The 25524-nt window shown below is 31.2% G+C and overlaps 1 protein-coding gene across 4 annotated transcripts in view; it reads left to right on the forward strand.

Moving 5' to 3' along the window:
* Top2b (DNA topoisomerase II beta) overlaps nt 1-25524 on the forward strand; it is a 58347-nt gene that overhangs the window by 14331 nt on the left and 18492 nt on the right. For all 4 annotated transcript variants that reach the window (XM_047532667.1, XM_047532669.1, XM_047532668.1 and 1 more), the window contains exons 3-25: nt 801-891; nt 2172-2235; nt 4693-4838; nt 5865-5962; nt 6554-6766; nt 9759-9932; nt 12239-12340; nt 12421-12558; nt 14272-14410; nt 14660-14817; nt 14967-15092; nt 16442-16552; nt 16635-16740; nt 17611-17720; nt 18038-18130; nt 18219-18333; nt 19793-19914; nt 20111-20259; nt 20800-21031; nt 22725-22859; nt 23478-23678; nt 24652-24847; nt 24993-25084. In XM_047532667.1, coding sequence (XP_047388623.1) covers nt 801-891; nt 2172-2235; nt 4693-4838; nt 5865-5962; nt 6554-6766; nt 9759-9932; nt 12239-12340; nt 12421-12558; nt 14272-14410; nt 14660-14817; nt 14967-15092; nt 16442-16552; nt 16635-16740; nt 17611-17720; nt 18038-18130; nt 18219-18333; nt 19793-19914; nt 20111-20259; nt 20800-21031; nt 22725-22859; nt 23478-23678; nt 24652-24847; nt 24993-25084 — 3111 coding nt within the window. The remainder of the gene's footprint in view (nt 1-800; nt 892-2171; nt 2236-4692; nt 4839-5864; nt 5963-6553; nt 6767-9758; nt 9933-12238; nt 12341-12420; nt 12559-14271; nt 14411-14659; nt 14818-14966; nt 15093-16441; nt 16553-16634; nt 16741-17610; nt 17721-18037; nt 18131-18218; nt 18334-19792; nt 19915-20110; nt 20260-20799; nt 21032-22724; nt 22860-23477; nt 23679-24651; nt 24848-24992; nt 25085-25524) is intronic.

Raw genomic sequence — 25524 nt, forward strand, 5'->3', positions numbered from 1 at the left:
CATTGAATGTTATTTAATGCTCATTATGCACCTGTTGTACATATATTTGTTTGATCCTAACAATTTTGGGAAGTAGATACTGTTATTTCCATTTTATAGCTGAGGAAAGAGAAACTTAAATAAAATTAAACTAACTTGCCTCAGATCTCTCAACTAGTTAGAAGTGGGCTCCAGGATAGGACTCTGAGTTCAAAATCATGTTTTGTTCATATGATTTCACTCTGTGCTCCTGTACTATAGAAAAATATAGAGCATGAAGTAAAAATGTAAAGTAAATAAGTACTTATACTTTTCTATTTTGCCTAACTACTGTTTCTAATGATTCTTGGTGCCTTAAAGAAGAAGACAGGGAAATCACTAGACTTTGGGAATTTGATCTGGGGTCTTCATTTTCTGTAGGAATAACTAGAATTAGGATCACTGAACTGGCAGAGAAACTGGAATCATCATAGTCATTGTTGCTTTTCGTTTGTGTTTTCTTTGTTGGATGGAACCCAAGGCTCCATGAATGCTAAGCATGAGCTCTCCCACTGAGCTATATCCCCCATCCTTGTACCTTACATTAAAGCTGACTTTATGTATGAATAAAAATATAGATTGTAAAAAATGAACAACTTCTCAATTTTGAGGCTAAATTCAACATGAATAGTGAACTTGATTATAGCTGAAATTGTTTATGTTCCTTTATTTTGAAAGCATATTTCCATAGAGTAAATGACAGAATGTGGATTTATACTATGTAAAATTGATGTTAAGAACTTATGAAGTAAAAATATGTTTTTGAATTTCTCTCAATGCAGTTAATGTGGGTGTACGATGAAGATGTAGGGATGAATTGCAGAGAGGTTACCTTTGTTCCAGGTTTATATAAGATCTTTGATGAAATTTTGGGTGAGTACTTGCTTAGGATGTAATGCATCTATTAATGTCATTTTAATGTCCCTGTGTGTATAAAGCTATATTTGTAGTATACAATTTAAAGGTATACCTCTGTCTTTCATGCTGAATATAAATGTTTTTTGGAAAATTTATATCATTAGCTGTAATATTTTCATATTGCTCTCCTTGATATCTTTGGATTTCAGTTTGTTCATCTGTAAAATGATTGTGTTGTATTTGTAATCCCATAATTGGTTTGTGCTCCTGTGTAAGTAGTCATCTGGGGTTTGTTAACATTACAGTTACATGTTAAATATGGAAATTATAGGGCCTGATCTTGGTGGATTCTGGGAGTTGGAAGTAAAACATTTAAATTTTGTTTTTCACCAACAAATCCAGTATTTTTGTTGGGCAGTCAAGTTTAGTAACTGGTGTTCTAAATGCTGTGTCTCTTCCAAATCACATGATTGATTAGAGTCAAGTCTGACCACATAATTGACTCTTAAGAATGCTTATACTTTGAAAATGGTTTTAACCTTAAACTTCAGTGTAGAAATTATTCTGCCACCTCATTTGTACAACTTGAGGTTTCCTGGACTGTGGGGTTATATGTATCTCTGAACTTCTTCCTGTTGGTACTTGGGAAAAGAAGAATATGACTGGTTACGTTTTGTACTCTCACATTTGCCTCCTGACTGTCCACTTGGTTTTACTATTTTAGGTTTATTACACAGTGTTTGTCAAGAACACATTCTTTCTGTGTTCGAAGTTCAACTTGACAACTAACTTGTGTTCATATATTCTTCAGGCAGTAGTTCATGAAAACAAAAAATATTTTTATCATCAGCTATAGTGAAATTTAGCATTTTTATTTCTAGGGATGTTAAAGACTTTAATTAAAAAATAATTGGTTGGTTTCAATTCAATCTGCATATAAAATCACTAGTTTATTAAAGGAGATTAAGATAAAGTAATTATTATAAACAAGATAAAATATAATTAAACTAAATTTTTATTTTTAGGACTGAATTAGGGGATTAAGGGCAAATGTTTTTGCTCATATTTGTTTTTACATATCACTAAAACATATCCTCCCTCCCTTTTTTTTTGTGGTAGAAAATAGGAAATTCATTTGGGGTGATAGAAACTTTACATAAGATTTTTTAGAAGTTAATTTGCACTAACTATTATTACCATATAGATGTTTATATTAAGTAGTGATACAGTTGTGTTCAAATATTTGTTTATATAACTGTATATTTTATTACACATTGATATGTTTAATTTTGTAGTTAATGCTGCTGACAATAAGCAGAGGGATAAGAACATGACTTGTATTAAGGTTTCTATTGATCCGTAAGTATATTTCAAGTTAATTTTTTATGCTAAGTTGTTGTCAGTTAATCCCCAATTTATGAACACTTCTCAAATGCATAGTGTGTATGGTTAGTACATTTTTGCTTCAGACTTTGTTATTTTTGACTTTTTTCTGTCATTATGACCTTTCCCATCACAGTTCTTCCCTATGGAAGCTATTAGAGACAATTTCTCTTTGATGATATTAGTGTCATTTTAGCTGCTAAAGTAATCACTTTCTTTTCTTTCTGCCCTTACTTTAGGACTTAAGACTAAGTGCTATTAATGCTATTCCAGGTACTTAAGTTAAATCTACCTTTTATGACCAGCTTTTAGACTTTTACATTATATATGACATGGTTGAAGATATTAGGTATGGCTGATATATATATTCAGAATATATAGTAGGTGTTTATGTTGACTTTTTTGAAGGGTGAAGACACACAAAATAATTATAGTTTTACATTATAAACATAGTTTTTTTTTTTTTATTTATCCTGTTTTCACCTGAATCCCTTCTATAAAATATTTATCTTTTTAAATTTCATTGGAAATTTGACTTTAAGATTAAAGTCATTGGAAATCACTTTAAGAATTTTCTGTAATAAACATGAACGAGTAACAATTCAGGTATAGTCTTACTGTCTATAATTTAATTCCAGATGATATTGTTAAGATTATTGATATATAAACTATATTTGGTAATATCATGAAATTAACTCTTATATAAAAATGTTACCATATGACTGTGTTACTGAAGGACTTGAGTTTTCAGTCTTTTATTTTTTTCATTTGAGTCACTTCTATAATGAAAATATTCTTGAGAACTAATATGGTTAGATATACAGAATGTTTAAAAGTTTTATAGAAGTTTAAGACTTTTCTAAGGAAATTTCGTCGGTTAAGACTTCTCCTTTATTTAGGAAATTTTCAGTTAAATACAATACCTTGATCATATATGTTTTAGGAGGTCTAGTAAGATATAATAGATACTGAATATTTAATATCTTTAAGCTTTTTTAAAATTCAGAATTAAAAAGGGAAAAAAATAACAGAATGAATCAAACAACATTACCCTATGTAAATATATGATTACACAAATGGTATGCCTTGACTCCATGTACAAATAGAGAAACAACATGTATCCCATTTGTTTACAATAAAAAAAAAAGGAAAAAAAATTCAGAATTAAAATATTCTGATTGACAGCTGAGGACTTTGCTTAAATCATTCTTGGCGCCATTATTTAATACCTTTATTTTGATTGTTCTAGACACATTAATCCAACAATATTGAATTTAAAAAATGGATTAAGAATCTTGGGCTGGGGAGATAGCTCAGTCAGTAGAGTGCTTACCTTGCAAGCACAAGGCCCTGGGTTCGATCCCCAGCACCACAAAAAAAAAAAAAGAATCTTATCATAACAAAATGAAAAAGAAGTGAGATATAATACAACTCTTTAGACTGGATAAGGCTTATCAATTTATTACACATTCTATACAGAGAGTGATTCTCTGTAACTGGTGCTTTTATCATTACCTTTTAAATTCCCTTTTAGTCAACAAACATTTTCGTGTAGGCATAATAGTGAGACAAAAATTTTAACTTAAGTTTATTTGGTTTTTAATGGCAATGAGATGTAAGTTCTTTTTTCTTATTACCACCATTTCATTTTTAATTACCCCTGCTGCAAAATTCTTTCATTTCAATATAAAATAAAAAGTATTAACTACACCAAGTAAAAAAGGATGAAGATGGTATATCTTTCACCCCTCCTTTTAAAATTTCTGTTGTTGCTATTTATAAATCATTGATGGGGGAGTTGTTGAGTCTCTGCCCTGTATTTTATGTTTACCCAAAATGGGTAATCATATGCATTTTGTGAGAGTTTGCAGATTCTTTTATTTTTGAATTTTAACTAACATTTTGACTTTTGTGAATTTTTTTCCATAAAACCATTTTATTTACTACATAGGCTATAGAATTTATGTTATTTCTATTAAAATAAATTTTATTTCATAGTTTTAATTTTTGCTTAAGTTTTTCTAATTTACTAATTCATTTTTTTAAAACAATTCAAATAGGACAGAGTGCTTTTATGGTGTTTATTCACTTGACCCATTTTCTCTGGATTGTTTATGTGAAAAGAAAAACCATAGCTGATTTCTTATAAAAGTGTTATTCCTTTTATCCTTTCCTGGGAGGTTGAGAAGAATTATTTTTCCTGAGAAATTTTGTAGTATTATCTTATAGATCTTAGTGATCCTAATTTGAGTGATGACTCAGGAACTGAAATGTGTGTCCTTAGCAAGTATTTTCTTGAAAGATAAGTTAGTGGCTACAATTGATAATGACTGGCATCAGACTTACAAACAGTAAGATTTATTCAGGATAACATTACTTTTTATGGAAATTAATGTATGTTTAATTTTAAGCTCTATATTCTGTTATTTACAGTGAATCAAACATTATAAGCATTTGGAATAATGGGAAAGGCATTCCAGTAGTAGAACACAAAGTAGAGAAAGTTTATGTTCCTGCTTTAATTTTTGGACAGCTTTTAACATCCAGCAATTATGATGATGATGAGAAAAAAGTTACAGGTAAAGTCTGAATGGTATTTTGATTGAAAAATACTGTTTTTTTTTTTAACATAAAATCTCTCAACTTCCTATTTTTATATAAAATATAAGAAAGGAAACTTGTGCAATATTGGGAGAAAATCCATTTCAAAATTACCATTTATAAAAAAAAAACTCACATGTAACTGTTGTCTTCGTTATATAATCTTGACAGTAACATTTTAAAAGTCTGATAATACACTAGCTTTTAAGTTACAACTGCTGAAACTCTTAATTTGACTGACAGTTTGAGTTATAAGTTAGGCAAGACTATTATGGTACTTGTATATATAAATCTGTTATTACAGAAGCACATATCTTTGGGTATTAAATTACTTCTAAACTGTTTTCCTTAAGAGGGCCAAAATTAAAAGTCTGGACTCTGTAAATAAGGTAGAAAGGGATCAAAACAAATGTTTTCCTACTTATGTTGCTCAAGTAGATTGATAGTTCCTTTTAAAAATCAAGACTTGGAAAGTGATATAGATAGTAGAAAAGTGATTTTGATTGAAAGTTCAGATGTCATACTTAACAGAGATTTACTGTGTTGTAAGAAATACCAAGTTTAACTGGGCGTAGGGGAGCATGCCAGTAATCCCAGGCTAACACAGAAGGATTGTGAGTTCAAAGCCAGCCTCAGCAATGGCAAGGCACGCTAAGCAATCAATGAGACCCTGTCTCTAAATAAGATACAAAATAGGGCTGTGGATGTGGCTCAGTGGTTGAGTGCCCCTGAGTTCAATCCATCCCTGGTACCAAAAAAAAAAAAGAAATACCAAGCTTAATTGTTTTCAAATTATGATGAAGATAATCTCTCTTAATTATACTACTGTATACTAAATTTTAATTTTATCTTTAAATGGAAAAAAATATAAATATGCTAAAAATATTCAATGATAAGATACAATAAGTCAAACTGTTTTGCAATAGATTTTTCTCTATGATAGATAAGTTATCAAAGTTTCTTTAAAATAATTTTCACTAAATGTTTCACATTTAATTTAACAGGCGGTCGTAATGGTTATGGTGCAAAACTTTGTAATATTTTCAGTACAAAGTTTACAGTAGAAACGGCTTGCAAAGAATACAAACATAGTTTTAAACAGGTATGATTGAAATTTGTATTTCATTTTAAAAATATTTTATTGTTTTGCTGATACCTGTGTAACTTTTTTTTTTTTTTTTTAAGTATTAAGTAAGTCACCAGAGTAAAGAGAGACATCAGAATGCCTGGGACATTTTATAATTCTCTTAAAGATTTTATAATTCTCTCTTCCTATAATTCTCTTAAAGCAAAATTATTTATTGAACAGATTTCTTTAACCTTGTCAAGTATTAGTGAAAATGTTCTAAATATCATAGACTCATTTAATGCAACCACTTAGCATGCTTGAAAATTTCCTCAATGAATCTTCAAATTTATATTTGGAACTTTTTGGCAGGCCATTAAAAATAGTTTGAAATTTTCTGTAAGTTTAAATAATTTAGTCAGAAAAAGCATCATACTTATTTTCAATATTGTTATGATAGTAATATTAACATTTAAAAAAATATTAGTTTTGAGGATTTGTTTGATTAGTTGTAAGGTTGGAAAAAATATACATATAGTTGGTAAATGAATGTATTTCATGAACTAAGTTTTTATGTATTATAAAATGTAAAAGCTTTATAGAAATATTTGAGTATTTTTTTTAAAGACATGGATGAATAATATGATGAAGACTTCTGAAGCCAAAATTAAACATTTCGATGGTGAAGATTACACATGCATAACATTCCAACCAGATCTGTCTAAATTTAAGATGGAAAAACTTGACAAGGATATTGTGGCCCTTATGACCAGAAGAGCATATGATTTGGCTGGTTCATGTAAAGGGGTCAAGGTCATGTTTAATGGAAAGAAATTGCCTGTAAGTATCTTCTAAAATAATACAATGTTATATTGTAGATAGAATATAGTTGGATCTTGAATTTTAAATTTAATCTGACAATCTCTTTTGACTAATGTGTTAAGATGATTAAAGTGACTATTGATTTATATGGATTAAATCATCTTGCTGATTTCTGTTCCTTGAATTTTTTCCTTGTTTCTTAGTCCTCTGGTTTTGAGTATTTTTAAAATTAATGTACTTTTATTTTTTCTATTTACTTATTTGTTCTTTTAAAAGCCTTTTTAGTGGTTCCTATAAGATTTAATAGACATACTTTTCTCAGTGGTTTGAGCCCACCTTCAATAAGTAATACTTTATATGTAGTCAAAGAACCCCAGGTTCTCCCTTGAGTTATTCTCATCATAGATTTCACTTTTACAAAGCTATAAACATCAGACAGAGAAGAGAATGAAGTAAAAGAAATATTTAAAATTGTAATGGCAGAAAAAAATTTTTTTAAATAGTGACATTTTTATTGCTTTAAGCAATTTTTTTCTTTTTTAAAATTTTTCAGTTGTTAATGGACATTTATTTATTTATATGCAGTGCTAAGAATGGAACTTGCCTCACACATGCTAGGCAAGGCTCTACCACTGAGCCACAACCCCAGCCCTTAAGCAGTTTTCTTATAGAGAAATTGAAAATATAATAAAAGATTATGTTTCACATTTATTCAGTTTCCATTGTTCTTCATTCTTAGAGTAGATTTCAGTTTCTGCTCTGTGTGTGTGTGTGTGTGTGTGTGTGTGTTTGAGTTTGACAGGGTCTTGCCGTGTTAGGGGCTGGCCTGGTACTCCTGGTTTCAAATCTTCCTGTCTCAGCCTCCTGAGTATTTGGAACTATAGACATACACGTACCACTGTAAATATCTAGTTTGTTTCTGATCTTAATCATATTCCTTCTGCATGAAGATTTTCCTTTAATGTTTCTTATGGAATAGCTGACAATGAATTCTGTTTTTGTTTGAGAAAGTATTTTTTCACTCTCAAAAGATATTTTCACTGAATATAGAATTATGGATTAACAAAGTCATGTTCCTCTCTTGGTGTTTCATTTTCTTCTAGCTACCTTAAGGATTTTCTGTTTATATACATTTTTTAATATGATATGCTTATTTATGCTTATGTGATGTTTTTTGTTTTTGTTTTCATTATCCTTTTGGGTGTTCTTTGAGTTTCTTGATTCCGTCATTTGTTGTCTGTTACTAATTTTGAAAAATTTTAGCCATTACCTCTTCACATTTTTTCTTTTGACCTGTTTTTTCTTTTCCTTTTGGTATACATTATGTCTAAATTTTATTGTTTGATACTATCCCAACCTCTTGGATAGTTTCCTTGTCTTATTAAAAATTTTTTTTTTTTTAGTTGTTGACGGACCTTTATTTTTATTCATTTATTTATGTGCAGTGCTTAGAATCAAACCCAGTGCCTCACATGAGGCTTGCTCTACCACTGAGCCACAAGCCCAGCCCAGTTTCCTTGTTTTATTGCATCTGTTTTCTCTTCATATTTCAGTTCTCTTCCTTTTGCACTGTTTTCAAGTTCATTGGTTATTTTTTTCTTTTATTTCTTTCAAGAGACTTAATCTAGTCTACTGATGAGCCTGTCAAAGGTGTTATACTGCTTATTGGATTTTTAGCATTTCCATTTGGTTCTTTCTTATTTCCATCTCTCTGCTGAAGTTGCATGTTTTTCTACCTTTTCCACTAGTGACCATTAACATAGTAGTCACAATTATTTTAAATGCCCTTTCTGATGCTTGTTACAACATCTGTGACAGTTCTGAGAATTGATTCTGAAGATAACTGTCTTTTCAAACTTTTCTGCCTTTTCATATGCTTGAAATTTTTTGTTGAAAATCGAGTAGGTCATATAGGGCAGTAGATACTGAGGTAAATAGGCTTTAGTACGGAATTTATGTTAATATATCCATAAGTTGAGGTTGTGTTTGAAGTTTTTTCCAGGGACATTAAAATTCTTCCTTATTTTTGTCTTTCCCTTTGGCTTTAGGTTTTTTCTTGGGCTGACTCTCAGAGGTGGTTTGTCTCTTCTAGCTTTTCTAGCTGAAACCTCTTATTATTGGAGGCTTATTAGCATGGGGGTAATTGTGGGGGAGAAATTCTCTGTCTGATTAGAATCCCAGTATTTGGAGTGTGCAGTGAGCCTGTATCTCATAGATTAAACTTCAGAAATACTCATTCTCCGTAGTAGAAGTTTTCTTCTGTCTTCTGTTCATTTTACCTAACTGTAGCAGATATCTATCAGTGTTCAGTCCTTGTCCTTTGGGCCCCCTGCCCTGCAGAATGAGGAATAACCTTTTCTTTTTTTTGGGGGGGGGGGTTTAAGGAAAATAGATCTGGGTAGCTTTCCCAGTAGCTGCTGTCCTCTGTCCCTGAGCAGCACCATGGGGGATCATTCTTTTCTTCCTAATCTAGAAAAACTTGCATAGTAATAGGAACGCTTTATGACTACAGTCTTCAGAAGCTTCCTATGCTCACTAGTCTACACAATTCTGTGTTGTTAAAAATTCTAATTTAAGCTTTCTGTTGGTTACTAAACTTCTGCCTCAAGTAATTAAGTGCTTAGATTCTGTGGTTTTCTACAGACACATGTCTCCTTCCAAACTGATCTAAATTCTTTGATAGGTTTGTGAAAAATTATTAATTTATTTGATACTCTGTTTTTTGTATAAGGCCAGAAGTGACTTATGTTTCTTCTCTTTTTATATCTGAACTCACACTGGCAATCTCCTTTATCAATAATTTACCCATCCCTTATTCTCTTTATCAAGTACAATAGAAATAAATCATTTTTAAAGAACAGGAATCAAGAAATAGAATAGGGAAAAGTCATGAAGGTTTGGATCTGTGGGGTTAGAGTTTTTGCAAATGAGAAGAGGTGAAAGAATGAGAAGTATCTAAAGGTGTTGCCAATAAAGGATTGTTTGTTATTTTTGTTTTTTAAATTAATAGGTAAATGGATTTCGCAGTTATGTAGACCTTTATGTGAAAGACAAATTGGATGAAACTGGGGTAGCCCTGAAAGTTATTCATGAACTTGCAAATGAAAGATGGGATGTTTGTCTCACATTGAGTGAAAAAGGATTCCAGCAAATTAGCTTTGTAAATAGTATTGCAACTACAAAAGTAAGTATGCATATTCTTTGTTTCAAGGTCATTTGTAAACAATGCTGCATTAAAAACAAAATAAATACTAATAAAAATATGTTTTTGTTAAAGAAAATTGACTTATAAAAGTGAAAGCTTATTTTCTTTTTTTTTTGGGTGCTGGGGATCGAACCCAGGGCCTTGTGCTTGCAAGGCAAGCACTCTACCAACTGAGCTATCTCCCCAGCCCCAAAGCTTATTTTCTATACAATAGATAATTTACGATTTATTTAACTGTCCATGGAGAATTAAGTTTATGTGCTTAATGTTTATAGTTGTACATATTTTATGAAATTTAGAATAACATTCATTTTCTGCATTCTGAGTTTAGGGTATAGTATAGAATAATAGATAAAATTTGGGAGGAGTCAGACTGTGGAATATGTTATTTTATTTGTCACTCTGTTCTGTAGGCTTTTGAAGTTTGAAATCAAAAGACACCCTTCTCGTCTAAAAGCACTTAGTGTGCTGGGGTGTAGCTCAGTGGTAGAGCCCTTGCCCAAGTGTGAGGCCCTGGGTTCAATCTCCAGTTCTACTTCCACCAAAAAAAAAAAAAAAAAAAGAAAAAAAAAATTATCCACTGACCATAATAAGTTTCTGAGCAGTACAAGCATATATCCTGAAATAGTTTAAAGTGGTGATTTGTTACTCTTGTTCGAACAACAGTTTTAACTTCTTTTAATGTATAATTTTTTTAATAGCATCACTTTTTCTAGTCAGCAGAAATTCTGAGTCATTTATGATTGCATTTTGTTGTGTGTAATAGAAATTTAATTAAACTGTGAGTTAAACATGTGAAGGTTTTATTTTTTTCCTGATAACTAGGGACTAGGGATAGGCAGTATTAGGCTGTTGCTGTGTCACTGCAACACCACCAGGGACCTATGTTCTTTCTGGCTTTCTTTTCTGCCACGTTTAGCATGTGATTTCATTCCCACCCCCTCAAGATGCTAGCTGCACTCATATGCCTCATTTCTAAGTTCTAGAGAGATGAAAATTGGGTTGAGCCAAATCCCTCTGTTAGTTGGAAATACAATACTTTTTCTAGAACACTCACATAGTAGATCTCTGCTAACATTTTACTTGCTAGAACTGGATCATATGACTCTCCCTAGCTACAAAGGGGTCATGGTTTGTGAATCTTTATAACTGGGTGCCAGTTAGAAGCAATCTGTGTTTGTTAAAAATGTAATGGGAGAATGGATAATGAATGGATAACTAACAATGTTTGCCACAATTCCTAGGCTCAAAGCCACCATCCATGTGAGTTTTCATTCTTACTTTTTTGTCTTATTTTTTAAATATTTGGCAATGCTGGAGATGGAACCCAGGTCCTTACATGTTAGGCAAGTGTTCTGCCACTGAGATACACTCTCAGCCCCTACTATATTGTTCCTGTTGCATAATAGAGTTGGCTGTGTGGAGTTTTATATAGTTGCACAGAATAATAAGAAATATACATTTTGGTCTTTGTCTCTGATTCCAGCACAGAGCTCCCTGAAACTTATAATTTCCTGAGTAGTAAGGATCATAGGAATATTTTTTTTGTTCTCATATTTGATCTTTGTCCCTGGTTCCTAACACAAAGCTCCTAAATCTGTTAGGTGATAGGAGTGTCTTTTGTTTAATATTGCAGCATGTGGTGGATGCATAGATGCCTTTAAGATGAGGCTGGTTGTCTGATATAACAAACATTGATTAGTAAACCCTAACCACTTTTGGTTTCTGGGAAGGGAAGAGAGATTGGAGATTGAGTTTGATTGTACTTATATGATGAAAACTTCTAAACAATGAGGTTCTGAGAGATCCCAGGTTGGTGAATATATTGAAGTGTTGGGAGGGTGGCATGTTTGGAGAAGCCATGGACACTCCATGTAACCACCACCTACTGCCCCATACCTCTCCCTCTGTACCTCTTCCATTGACTGTTCATGAGTTATATATTTTGTAATAAACTGAAAAAATGAAATTAAAGTGTATTCCCGAGTTCTATGAGCCATTCTAGCAAATTATCAAACCTGAATAAGTCATGGTAACCCCAATTTATATCTGTTTGGTTTGAAGTATAGAAGGCCTCGCTCTTGAACTGGCATTGGTTTATTGGTGCTGTAGTCAAAAATATCTAATTTAAAAAATCTTGATGTTGTCATTCCGAGACTTATATTACTTTTCTAGAAAACAGGATTAATAATACCGAAATCACTGAAAGTTGTTGGCTACCCTAGTTATAGAAGTTTGGGGATTCTGTGATCTTTTTTTTTTTTTTTTTTTTTTCCTCTCTTTAGGGTGGAAGGCATGTGGATTATGTAGTAGATCAAGTTGTTGGTAAACTGATTGAAGTAGTTAAGAAAAAGAACAAAGCAGGTGTATCAGTGAAACCATTTCAAGTAAGTGATGCTTTATATATTCTGTTGAATTTCTAAATAATTTTAGTTTTGATGTTGACTTTTTTCCCTGTTTTTCACAGGTGAAAAACCATATATGGGTTTTTATCAATTGTCTTATTGAAAACCCGACTTTTGATTCTCAGACTAAGGAAAACATGACTTTACAGCCCAAAAGTTTTGGGTCCAAATGTCAACTGTCAGAAAAGTTTTTTAAAGCAGTGAGTAAAACTTGTATTATATTTCAAGGTGGGAGTTAAGTAGTTTTCTTGATTTTTTTATTTGTGATTACTTTGTCTTATATTAACTGTGAATATAGCCATGTTTGCACCACAAATTAACATGCTTAATTGTAATATTTTCAAAGGGTAGACTTTATTGTTTCATCAAACCACTGATTGTTTACCAAGGATTAAAGTAAGAAATTATGTGACTAATTGTGTTTTTAGTTTTGCACTAGTCACTGAAAAGCTCAGATTTCCCTTTTAACCAATGTATAGGTCCTTTTGGGGCTCCAGTTTTCATCTTTTCTACTCTCATTTCAAATTCATCTTGTGATTTTAACATTGCACATGTTTTTATTATAGTAAAATACATGACATAAAATTATTATTTTCTACATACTTTAAAATTTCATTTTACTTGGTACATATTTATTTAGGCTACCTTTTTGAAAACAAGATAAGGGTATAAGTCAATCTTATATTTGCAGCTGAACCTTATGGTACTGTTAGCTCCTTGTAATCTATTTTATATGATCAAGATTTGCTTCAGTTCCCTTGTTCAGCAGTGCCATCAGTAAATTATTAAATATGTGTGAAGTGCCTACCCTTAAATGTGTTTGACAGTGGAAATATAAAGATGAGTAAACCACAGCTTTTCCTCTTTGGAAGTTTAAAGTTTGGTGGGAGAATACTATAGAACTGCCGTAGAGATAGCAGATTCCATTATTGAAATTTCCAAAGGAAGTTTCTCAGAAACAAGGTTTTAGGTTCTGGCTTACGGCCTATGGAAACAGTACTTCTGAATCTAAACATATTACCTTTTTTTACCTTCTATTAATGCCTCCCCAAATTTCTTGTACTTGTCACACTAGTTCTCATAATGAAGAAATTTGATTTTAGATTTTACACATCTTCTTTATAGGTGGAATAAGTTTATATTTGCCAGCATAGTTCACAAAACTCTTTATGTGTTAAACAATCCAGAAAACTATTTTGTATACCTTAAATAAAATTATGCAGGAAGAGGGATTCCCAGCTCTGCAATAAACCTACTGCTTATTAAAAAAAAAAAAAAGAAAGAAAGAAAGAAAGAAAGAAATTATACAGAATAAAAAATGTTTTAGGACTCTGAATTGGAAATGCTTAACTTTTTTGGTTAATATCTTGTCACATGCTGCAGGGTATAAACAATATGTATTGTTGAAGTCCTCATCACCAAACTAAAGAAAAAGACCAATTCATAAATTTCCAAGTTTATTCTAATGCTCCCTTTCATATTAATTTTTATTTGTTAGTGAATTCAAGACTCATATTTTATACTGAAGGATATCAGGCATATCAGTGTCTGGAATTTGCTAGTTAGTAAGTTCTTAGGTGTATTGACGTTTACTCTTATTAATTTTACAAACTTAACTTACAACTAGCAATGCATATTTCTTGTGAAGTTTATTACAACAGAATTTTCTCATGTGTAGTACATTGGCCCTTTTTCATATTTATACTTCAGTACAATAGGTCATTGTATATATTACTGACTGAGCTGATTTTACTGTAGTTGATTAGAATTTACTAGCATGTTTTATTATTGTCATCATTGTTTTACTGTAAAACTGCCCAGATTCCAGGTGTCACAGTAAGCCTTGTAAATTTTAATTAAATTTGTGAACATTTGGCTTGTTTATATGCAAATTTTTTTTTCTTCTTTTTTAGGCCTCTAATTGTGGCATTGTAGAAAGTATCCTGAATTGGGTTAAATTTAAGGCTCAAACTCAGCTGAATAAGAAATGTTCCTCAGTAAAATATAGTAAAATCAAAGGTATTCCTAAACTGGACGATGCTAATGATGCTGGTAAGATTCAGATTATTTTCTTTTAAAGATCTTTATTTAAATTTAATTTTTAATTTATCAAATTACATAAATTTTCATTTAGATTATAATTTTCTACCTGTTAAGAGTATAATGTGACTTTGTTGAAATTGCCACATGTACTACCCATTACTACATTTTAGGGAATAGAAGTTTATTTAAAACTGGCTTTGTTTTTCTCATCTATAAAGTGAGAAATTCAGAGTATATTTACTCTTTACTTTTTCTCAGGTGGCAAACATTCTCTGGAGTGTACACTGATATTAACAGAGGGAGACTCTGCCAAATCATTGGCTGTGTCTGGATTAGGTGTGATTGGACGAGACAGATATGGAGTCTTTCCACTCAGGGGTAAAATTCTTAATGTACGAGAAGCTTCTCATAAACAGGTACATATATATACATGTATATATTTCCCCACACATTTATGACATTTTAAATACCAAAATTGTTGAACTTTAAAATGTAAATTCTGACTTAATTTTTTGTGTATTTCAATGCTTTTGAAATACTTTCAATGATTTTCCTTTTTGTACAGATCATGGAAAATGCAGAAATAAACAATATTATTAAAATAGTTGGTCTACAGTACAAGAAAAGTTATGATGATGCAGAATCTCTTAAAACTTTACGTTATGGAAAAATTATGATTATGACTGATCAGGTTGGTTTGAAAGTCATCACATATTTAAAATTGATATGTTCAGATTTTCCTTTTGATAATTGTTTTATTGGACTTGTTCCAAGTTAACATTAAGTGAAAGTGATTGTACATCAAGGAGGAGAAAACACATTTTGTAATAGAAACATTTGTGTTGAGCACAGTTTATATCATTTAATATTTGGGTATTGATCTTGGTTATTTAAATTCAGTAAATTTGAGAAGAGTAGGACACAGTATTGTATTATAGTGACTACGCCTACACATGAGTAGAAATGAAATGATGGAGTTGACAAGTGGGAAAGATTAATCAATAGACTAATGGTTAATAGTGATATATGATTGCATAAGTTGGGATTCACAAAAATCAGGAGGACTTCAATAGCAAAATGGGAGTAATCAAGAAAGAAATAAAAAGTTGAAAAGGAAGAATTTCATATGCATCTAAGTGTTTTTATGTACTCTTGGTAAAGCATCATTAGAAAAAATTTTAACTGACAAAACTGCTATATATTTTTAAGCAGAATATTTATAATTTTTTTGTCAAGTGATGACTTGTAAATGCCTGTGCTCCTTGGATTTCCTCTTCCATTGTACAATGAAGTGGCATTATAACCATGTTTTATATATTTTCCATCCTTAAAATCATTCTTTTAGTGAAAGAAAAAATGATAAAATAGGCATAATTATATTTTATAATGATAGGAGAATTCAGTATATTGCTAGTTATATCTTTGTTTGCATTTTAAGAAATATTCCTTTACTGTGGTCATCTAATGTTTTGTAAATGCAGTTCTAAATTTTTTTTTTTTTTTTTGCATGGTGCTGGGGATTGAACCCAGGGCCTTGTGCTTGTGAGGCAAGCACTCTACCAACTGAGCTATATCCCCAGCCCCAGTTCTAAAATTTGAATGGAATTTTGTCTCTTTGCTGCCTTCATGTATGTATGTTTTGAGAGCTTTATTTTTTAAATTTGTTCTAATTAGTTATACGTGACAGTAGAATGCACTTTGATATATCATATATAGATGGAGTATATAATTTCTTATTCTTTTGGTTGTATGTGATGAATCCCGCTGGTCGTATAGTTATGTGTGTACATAGGGTAATAATATCTGATTCATTCTACTATCCTTCCTTCCCCCATACACCCTCCCTTCTACCTAAAGTAACTCTATTCTCCCTAGCCACTTCCCCCTTATTGTGAATTAGCATCTGCATATCAGGAAAAACATTCAGCCTTTGGCTTTTTTGGATTGGCTTATTTCACTTAGCATATTTGGCTCTACTTATATAGTTACAGTTTATAAAACTTTTATAGGAGGTTTTATACTTTTTTAAAAAAATTTTAGGATCAAGATGGTTCTCACATAAAAGGCTTGCTTATTAATTTCATCCATCACAACTGGCCATCACTTTTGAAGCATGGTTTTCTTGAAGAGTTCATTACTCCTATTGTAAAGGTACTATTTACATTATTACATTTTTATATTATTGTCTTAATGAGCAGCAGAAACACTAATTTTCTTTTTTAATTAATTTAAGGCAAGCAAAAATAAGCAGGAACTTTCCTTCTATAGTATCCCTGAATTTGATGAGTGGAAAAAACATATAGAGAACCAGAAAGCCTGGAAAATAAAATACTACAAAGGTTTGTGTTTTAATATATTTAAGTTTTGTGAAATGACTCCTGACATAAATTTGTTTTTATAAGAGCAATATAAAAAATACTTCAAAAGTTTCTCTTGTAGACTTCAAAAACATTTATTGCTGATCTTTAAGCAATTTTCATAGAAGTCTGTAAAAATATAAAATTATATAATGAAATCCTCATGCACTTTAACAATCACTATTTCATTGGTCAGTCTTGTTTTATCTAAACCTCTTAATACCACCCTGTTAGTTTTAAATAAAACCAATACTTTAACGTATTTAAAAATCCAGTCAGTGTTAAAATTCCTCATTATTATATTAATATATAAATAACAACATAAAAATATAAAAGTTTTTAGTACAATCATGAGGAATATATATTACATATTTTATATGTATGATTGAGATATATCTATGTATCTACATATATATGTACTTTTTTTTTTTTTCCTTTTTGTTAAGATCCAAACACAGTACATTTGGTTGATAGGTCTCTTAAATCTTTTAATATATTGTTTCTCTTTTCATAGTTTTCCTTGTAGTGTATTTATTAAGCTAGTTGAATTGTTTGTCCTGTGTAATTTCTTACATTCTGGATTTTGTCCATTGTATCCCTATAGTTTAATATGTTCTTCTGTCCCCAGCACCATCAAAATAAAACAAAAAACAAAAACCCTTACTAGATAGCTTTATGTACTTATGTTAGGAAGCATGTAATACCTGGTTTGTCTTTCTTTGTCTATTAAGATTGATGTGTTGGTATGGTGGTGCCATTTTATGTTTTATAACTTTCCCAAAAAGCTTTTCATTCAGTAGTTTTAATAGTTATTGATATTTGCAACTCACTTTTATTTTTTAAATTGTGCAGGATTGGGTACCAGTACAGCTAAAGAGGCAAAGGAATATTTTGCTGATATGGAAAGGCATCGCATTTTGTTTAGATATGCTGGTCCCGAAGATGATGCTGCCATTACCTTGGTAATTAAATTAATTTTTAAAACTCTTTCATTAGCATCACCTACCTGACATATATTTTCTCCCAATCCTGATTTCCTGTGATAAGTTTATTTTGAAATTTAGTGCCCAAAGAGTAAACTTTTAGTTTTTTTCTGAAGATTATGCCTGTCATTCATATTTCCTTAATAGACTAAGTTCAGGCGTATTTTTGACAAAAGCATTAGGAAAATACCTTTAATTTCCCTGAGGGTAATAGTTAGCTATTTGCTGTTTGTGAATATAAATTTTACAATTAGTTTTATTTGTAACATAAGAAATTATTACTTGGGCTCTTTCAGGCTTTCAGTAAGAAGAAGATTGATGACAGAAAAGAGTGGTTAACAAATTTTATGGAAGATCGAAGACAGCGTAGGTTACATGGCTTACCAGAGGTTAGTCATAAAGAACAGTGATCTGGGGAAGGAGAGAGACTAAAATTTTTGTAGTAATGACAATATTGCTATGTAACTTTTCTCCTAGCAATTTTTATATGGTACAGCAACAAAGCATTTGACTTATAATGATTTCATCAATAAGGAATTGATTCTTTTCTCAAACTCAGACAATGAAAGATCTATACCATCTCTTGTTGATGGTGAGTATCCTGTTTAAAAGGGTTTTTTTGGGGGTGGAGGTATTATTGAGTATTGTTCAATTAATGATTCATTTAAAATTCTTACAAAACATGTAAAGAACTGATTCAGAGGAATTAAACCTTTTTGATATTGCTTTTGAGATAATGTTAAGGCTGAAGTTTTTAATATTCCTTATTTGAAACTTTAAAACCCTTTTTGAGTTTAAGGAAATTTGACTTTTAGGCCAGTCTTTAAAGCTTTGGCTCATTGATTACAGAATTTCTGAAATAAAGAGAAATAGAACATTGATGATTTCTAAAATCTTTATCAGAAAATAAACTTTAAGAATATACTCCATTACCTAAAACCTAGTGTTTTAACTTATTTGGCTTTGACCTAGTTTAGAAACTGTTTCCCATTAGAGAAGCTGTTAGTGTCTTCTATGAGAGTTTTTCTTTCTTTCTTTTTTTCTTTCTTTCTTTCTTTCTTTCTTTCTTTCTTTCTTTCTTTCTTTCTTCCCATTTTAGAACTTTTTAGCAAATTTGTTTGACTTTGTAAACCTTGTATTTTTCAGCTCATAACAGTTCTGTCCATCTGTTACTTTTTAGCCTAAATTGCCTGCCTTTTATGAAGTCTTTTCTACCGATTTCAGTCTAACTTAATTTCATGTGCCTCAATTTCTATATCAGTTATTGTGCACCTCTTACTTTACCTATGTTAATTTTGCCTCCTTAATTAGATAACATTTTCAAGAAAGTAGACATATTTTATCATCTTGACTTCCATTCTCTGGACGTGCGATGCTGATGACAATAGTTAGTGTATACTAAAAAGGTCATTACTAAGTTGATTGCCCTAGAGCAAGAAGCATGAGAAGCAGAATGCTTACATTATCTCATGTAATCCTTAAGATCACTCTATTAGAAAGGATATTATTTCTATTACTCTGAGGACACTGAGACTTATTGTTTTGATCTTTTGCTTAGTTACCTGGTAAATGCCAAGTTGAGAAGAGTATCTAGATTGGTTAAATTCTAAAACCTACATAAAAAAACACAATGTATCTTTATAAGAGTCTTTCTGATTTGGGGATACTTTAGTAATAGAATGTCAGGCTCATCAGTGATTTGATGATACTTTAGTTACATTTGGCATTTTGGTCTTATTGTTTGGAGACTGTTGGGGAAAGAGTTGGTACCACTGGGCAATTCTTTAAGATCAGAAGATTGTCATTCTGATCATTGGCAATTCACTTTTACAATAGAAAAGGTATTAGTGACAATAGAAAATGTATTAGTGTATAGTCATATTGTTGTAGAATTTCTAACAATTTTAGTCAACTGTTCTTCAAAAGCAAACTGTATCTTTGCTTTTTTTTCCCTCCTGTATATATAGAGTATTGTTGCCACTTAAAGAATTGTTACAACTATATCTTAAAGTAATATTTTTAAAAGATAACTATTCTTTTTTAAAAAACAGGCTTTAAACCAGGCCAACGAAAAGTTTTATTTACCTGTTTCAAGAGGAATGATAAACGTGAAGTAAAAGTTGCCCAGTTGGCTGGATCTGTTGCTGAAATGTCTGCTTATCATCATGGAGAAGTAAGCATTAAGTTTGGAGTGAATTTAGAACTTTCATTATTGTGTGAAGAGTGATAGCTATACCTAATAATAAAGCATTGCTCTTTTTATAAGGTCTTTGGAAATGTAATAGAATTATAAATTTAGATTTTAATACAAATTGAATAATTATAGAAAACTTAGAATATTAATGGTATATTCTGTTTCTGTTTTATAGCAAGCATTGATGATGACTATTGTGAATTTGGCTCAAAATTTCGTGGGAAGTAACAACATTAACTTGCTTCAGCCCATTGGGCAGTTTGGAACCCGGCTTCACGGTGGCAAAGATGCTGCAAGCCCTCGTTATATTTTCACAATGTTAAGGTAAATATTTGCTGATTTAATACTATAAAGTTAAATTTGAAGTTTATTGAAATCACCTATATGTTTAATAGAATTATAACTGTGGAGAGATGATTAGTTAATTTGCTGAGAGTAAATGTTCCAAATTATTTTATCACAAATAGAATGAAATCCATTGACCTTAGTTTGTATAAATTCTTGATGAAATCAATCCCAATGAATGTAAAGATTTATTTCTGACACAACCTTATTCTATAGGTTAAAAATGGATTATATGCTGTATTCCAAATAATAGGAAATTACTAAAAAGCTGTTTAGCAGTATTAAAGAATTTAGGTAGATAAATAATAATGTAAGTAAAATGGAGCCGTTTCACTTTGCTTATGCCTAAGAGAAACATTTAATATTAACATTATGTTAATTTTACTGTTAAACACATTGAGTCAATGATAAAAAATTCATTCTTTCTAGATTTTTCTGAAATGTAAAAATCTTTATAATGTTTAAAGTATTATTTCTCAAAGCCATGCCACTTTTCCATTTGCTTTTTCTTTTCATTAGCTCTTTAGCAAGATTACTTTTTCCTACTGTGGATGACAACCTGCTTAAGTTCCTTTATGATGATAATCAGCGTGTGGAGCCTGAGTGGTATATTCCCATAATTCCCATGGTTTTAATAAATGGTGCTGAAGGTATTGGTACTGGATGGGCTTGTAAACTACCCAACTATGATGCTAGGGAAATTGTGAACAATGTCAGACGAATGCTAGAAGGATTGGATCCTCATCCCATGGTAACTTTTTAGAATTTATTGTTTATTTAACAATAATGTTTAAACAGTAAAGTTCAGTCATTTTAGAAAAATAATGGAATATTTTCACTTTAGACCTACTACAGACAATAAAATATTTTATGGTATAACTTCATATGTGCTTTTATAATAAAAGATATAAAGGAATAAGTCTGGAAGTAAGATTTCTGGGGAGAAACTGTTGAAATTCAAAAATACTCCATATTCCAGGCTTTCACCTCTCTGAAATACAGGGAATAGTGCTTTTGCAATAAAATTATATGTAACTTCGTTTTTGTTCTCAAACTACCAAATCTTGGAAATTTCCCTTGCCATGTTACACTAAACAGGATATTATAAAAATAATAATACTCACTGTGGAAAACACAAATAAGCAAAGAAGAAAAAAAAAAGCCATAAATCTACTATATAGACACAAACTTAACATTTTGATGTATTGATTTCCAAGTATTTTAAAATAAAAAGTGAATTATTACTTGGTTTATGTACCACTTTATCTATACTTATTTCTAACAGAAGTATCAATTTACTTTTATGATGATAGTGTTTCATTTTGATTATTTTAGATACATGTTAGAATTCTAAGCTAGAGTTTTATCAGTACATGTTTGTTGTGTACCTGCTATATATATGCCTCTGTGCTGACTGGTGAGCTAGAGTATACTTCTGAAGTGTCATTAGAAATGCCCTATGCTATTTGCCTACTTTCTTAGTGACAATAAAGACATGAATTTTAGAAGGAGGAGTAATATTTCTTAATTGAGTTGGGAAGGATAAGTAAGTTTGTGTAGATGAATGGAAGTGGGGGGACCAAATAATGTATTCGGGTGGATGGATAGTGTCTTATTAGTCTATTTTTGTTACTGTGATGAAACACCTGAGGTAGGCTGTTTTTGAAGAAAAGATGTTTATTCTTTCTCATACATCTGCAAGTGCTAGGTCTAAGAGGTACCATCTGGTGATAGTCTTCTTACTGGCACCATCCTGAGTTGGTGCAGAGCATCACCTGAAGAGACAGCACATATATGTATCTGTGTCTATCTGACCTCTCTCATTGTTCCTGTACAACTTTCAGGATTTAATTATGAGGCTCTGTCCTAATGACAGTGTCCAATCCTAATCAGTACCCAAAGGCTCCAGCTCTAAACAACATAGTCCAATTAAGTTTCAACCCTCTTAATGCCTAACAATAGAAATTAAGTGTCAACATGTAAAGCCTTGGGAGACACTCAGACCATATTCAAGCCATAGCAGAGAGAATGAAAATGAGAATATTCAAAATATTCAAGCAAAGTATAGGAGAAAAGTAATGATTCTGTAGGATTCAAATCATCTGATAAAAATTAGAACATTAGATTTGAACTTAAAAGGATATCATTTAAAGGAAAAGAAGTTATGGGACAATAGACTGAAAAAAGTGCTATTCTAGAAAGACTAGGGAAGATGATGCTAAAATGTTGAGATTGGGAGATATTCAAATTATATTAACAGAAGCTGTGAATTCCATATTGAATTATCATCTAGAGAGGGACTGTTGTGGATTAGGAATTCAGTTTCAGTCATGTTAATCTGCCACTATAAGTAGACGTTAGACTAAGGGGCTTTCAAATATGGGACCTGGTACTTGAGCAAAGTCAAAGCCTAAGTTTTTTTTTTTTGTTTTGTTTTTCTATAGCTTCCAAACTACAAAAACTTTAAAGGCACAATTCAAGAACTTGGTCAAAACCAGTATGCTGTCAGTGGTGAAATATTTGTGGTGGATAGAAACACAGTAGAAATTACAGAGCTTCCAGTTAGAACTTGGACACAGGTTAGTATAAATACGTGAACTGCCCAAAAGAAGAGCATTGCATTAAGCAATTCTTTATTATAAGACTGATCCATATTTGTTCTGTATAGTGTTTAAAAATTCCTGTATATATTTTTATCCATTCAATTGAATTTTGCATTGAATTTTCAAATAGTAGTTAAAACATTTTAATTAAAACTTATCCAAATAATATAGTATGACTTATGTTAGATGAGTGCTTTTTTAAAGAGACTGTATCTTTGTATTTACCTTAAAATGAAAGGAATAGAATAACAAGTAGTGTCTTGAATCCTTATAAAATGGTCAGTAAATACAAGTCAGTGTCAGCTGTTATAAATCTAAATAGATGCATATAATTTTTGTCAGTTCTAGTTGATATCATCCTCTGCATACTCTTGAACTGGATCTTGCCCTTTCAAGTATGAGTAGATCAGAACCATTACCTTGTTATATGTCTTCTCACCACTGAGGATTTCTCCACATGTTGAGCAAGAGGCAATAGACAAAAGTTTTCCTTTCCCCACAGGAGTTGAGAATTTTTGAAAGATTGCATGACTTCTAGTTAGAGAACATGAGAGTAAGTCATAAAAAAATTGCTGATTTTTAAATATTTTGTAGGTATACAAGGAACAGGTTTTAGAACCTATGCTAAATGGAACAGATAAAACACCAGCATTAATTTCTGATTATAAAGAATATCATACTGACACAACTGTGAAATTTGTGGTGAAAATGACGGAAGAGAAACTAGCACAAGCAGAAGCTGCTGGATTACATAAAGTTTTTAAGCTTCAGACTACTCTTACTTGTAATTCCATGGTAATGTATCAGATTTACTATTAATCTTTCTTGCATGTCATACAGGGGTTTGTTGTTGGATTCATGATAAGAGTGACTGGATGTAAGTTTGCATGCATTTTTCCACCTGTATAGTTGTTGAAGAATCTAGGAATACATTCCTTTCTTCAATTATCCACTACCCTTACTTTCAACTTTGTGTTTATGTATCTGGGTGTGAACACACAGGATACACACACCTTTACTCACACTCACTAGGAGTTGTAAGAGTGATTGTTGCAGGTTTTGTATGTGCTCATGCCCATTTCTATTAGCATTTTAACTGTAGGGTACATATCTTTTTATATAACTCTAATCAGCTTTGTTAAGCTTTTTTTTTGGCTTTGTTAAACTTGTACATTTATGTTTATATGTATAATTGGGGAGCAAGGTAAAAAGTTGTTATGATTATCCAAGTTCCATTCCTAATCAACTTTTAGATTTAAAATAGATTAAAAGAAAAAAATCTAGTAGTAGCACAGTGGCTGAAAAAATGTGTCATAATCTACTAAGAAAGACTAATACAAAAAGAAGAAAAATGAGAGAGTTTTAATAATTGAGTTATAGCACAAGTAATTATAAAAGAATGTGGCAAATGCACATTTACTGAGTACCTGAGGGACTGAGAACTTAGAGAATATGTATGTTTTTAGTTTGAAGCAAAAATATTTTGTGGCTCTATAGCTAATTTAAGAATGCGTTTTAAAAATGACTTATTTTTATTTATGAAAATTATTATTTTAAATATTTTCATAGTTTTTGAGAATTGAATTTATTAGTTTCTTATAGCACCAAAGGAATAGAAATGTGCTTAATGATTTGTTTCTGTTTAATGGCTTTTAGGGGTAGTGTTTATATATGTGTATTACGGTTATTCTACATACCATAGATGTTATATAAATTAATATATCAGTATGAATTTATATAATCTAAAAAAAGCTTATCTTTTGCTTAGGTACTCTTTGATCATATGGGATGTCTGAAGAAGTATGAAACTGTACAAGACATTCTGAAAGAATTTTTTGATTTACGATTAAGTTATTATGGTTTACGTAAGGAATGGCTTGTAGGAATGTTGGGAGCAGAATCTACAAAGCTTAACAATCAGGCCCGTTTCATTTTAGAGAAGATACAAGGGAAAATTACTATAGGTAAGATGCAACCTTTAAAATTTTGAACATTAGTTAAAATGGAAAAAAAATCTTTATTAATAGAAGACATTTTTATCAGTAGAATATAAACAAATACAAATTGAATCTCTTTTCTTGATCCTAACTTTATTTTTCCCTCACATAGAGAATAGGTCAAAGAAAGATTTGATTCAAATGTTAGTCCAGAGAGGTTATGAATCTGACCCAGTGAAAGCCTGGAAAGAAGCACAAGAAAAGGTAATCATTTGCAGAAAAAAGACATTCAGAGAAGCTTTTAAAAGCAACTTCCAAACAAACAAAAAAATCCAACCCCTAAATTTTAAATTTAGTGTTGATTGGTAAAGGTGCTGAGTTGTGTTTGGAGACTGAAGTCTTCTGTTTATCCACAGAACAGATACATTACAGGAATTTGCAGTGCACAACCACCACAAAGCCCTTTGCCAGTGTGACTCAACCAGGGCCTGGAGAAATGACTCCAGGTGTGAGAAGGTAGCTCAGTCTCCTTGGCCTTTTTTTGTTTCTGAGCTTGCCATTAAAAGGGTGTCATTTGTGGTGGTGGTTTTTGTGAGGTGCATGTGTACTATCTGGGAGTCAGACTGGTAGCACTCAAAATCATTTGACAATGTTGAGTCTATGATCACAATATGGCATCTGGTCACAGCTCACTTGATCTTGTT

This window comes from Sciurus carolinensis, chromosome 17 (assembly GCF_902686445.1).
Source record: "Sciurus carolinensis chromosome 17, mSciCar1.2, whole genome shotgun sequence".
NCBI classification, from domain to species: domain Eukaryota; kingdom Metazoa; phylum Chordata; class Mammalia; order Rodentia; family Sciuridae; genus Sciurus; species Sciurus carolinensis.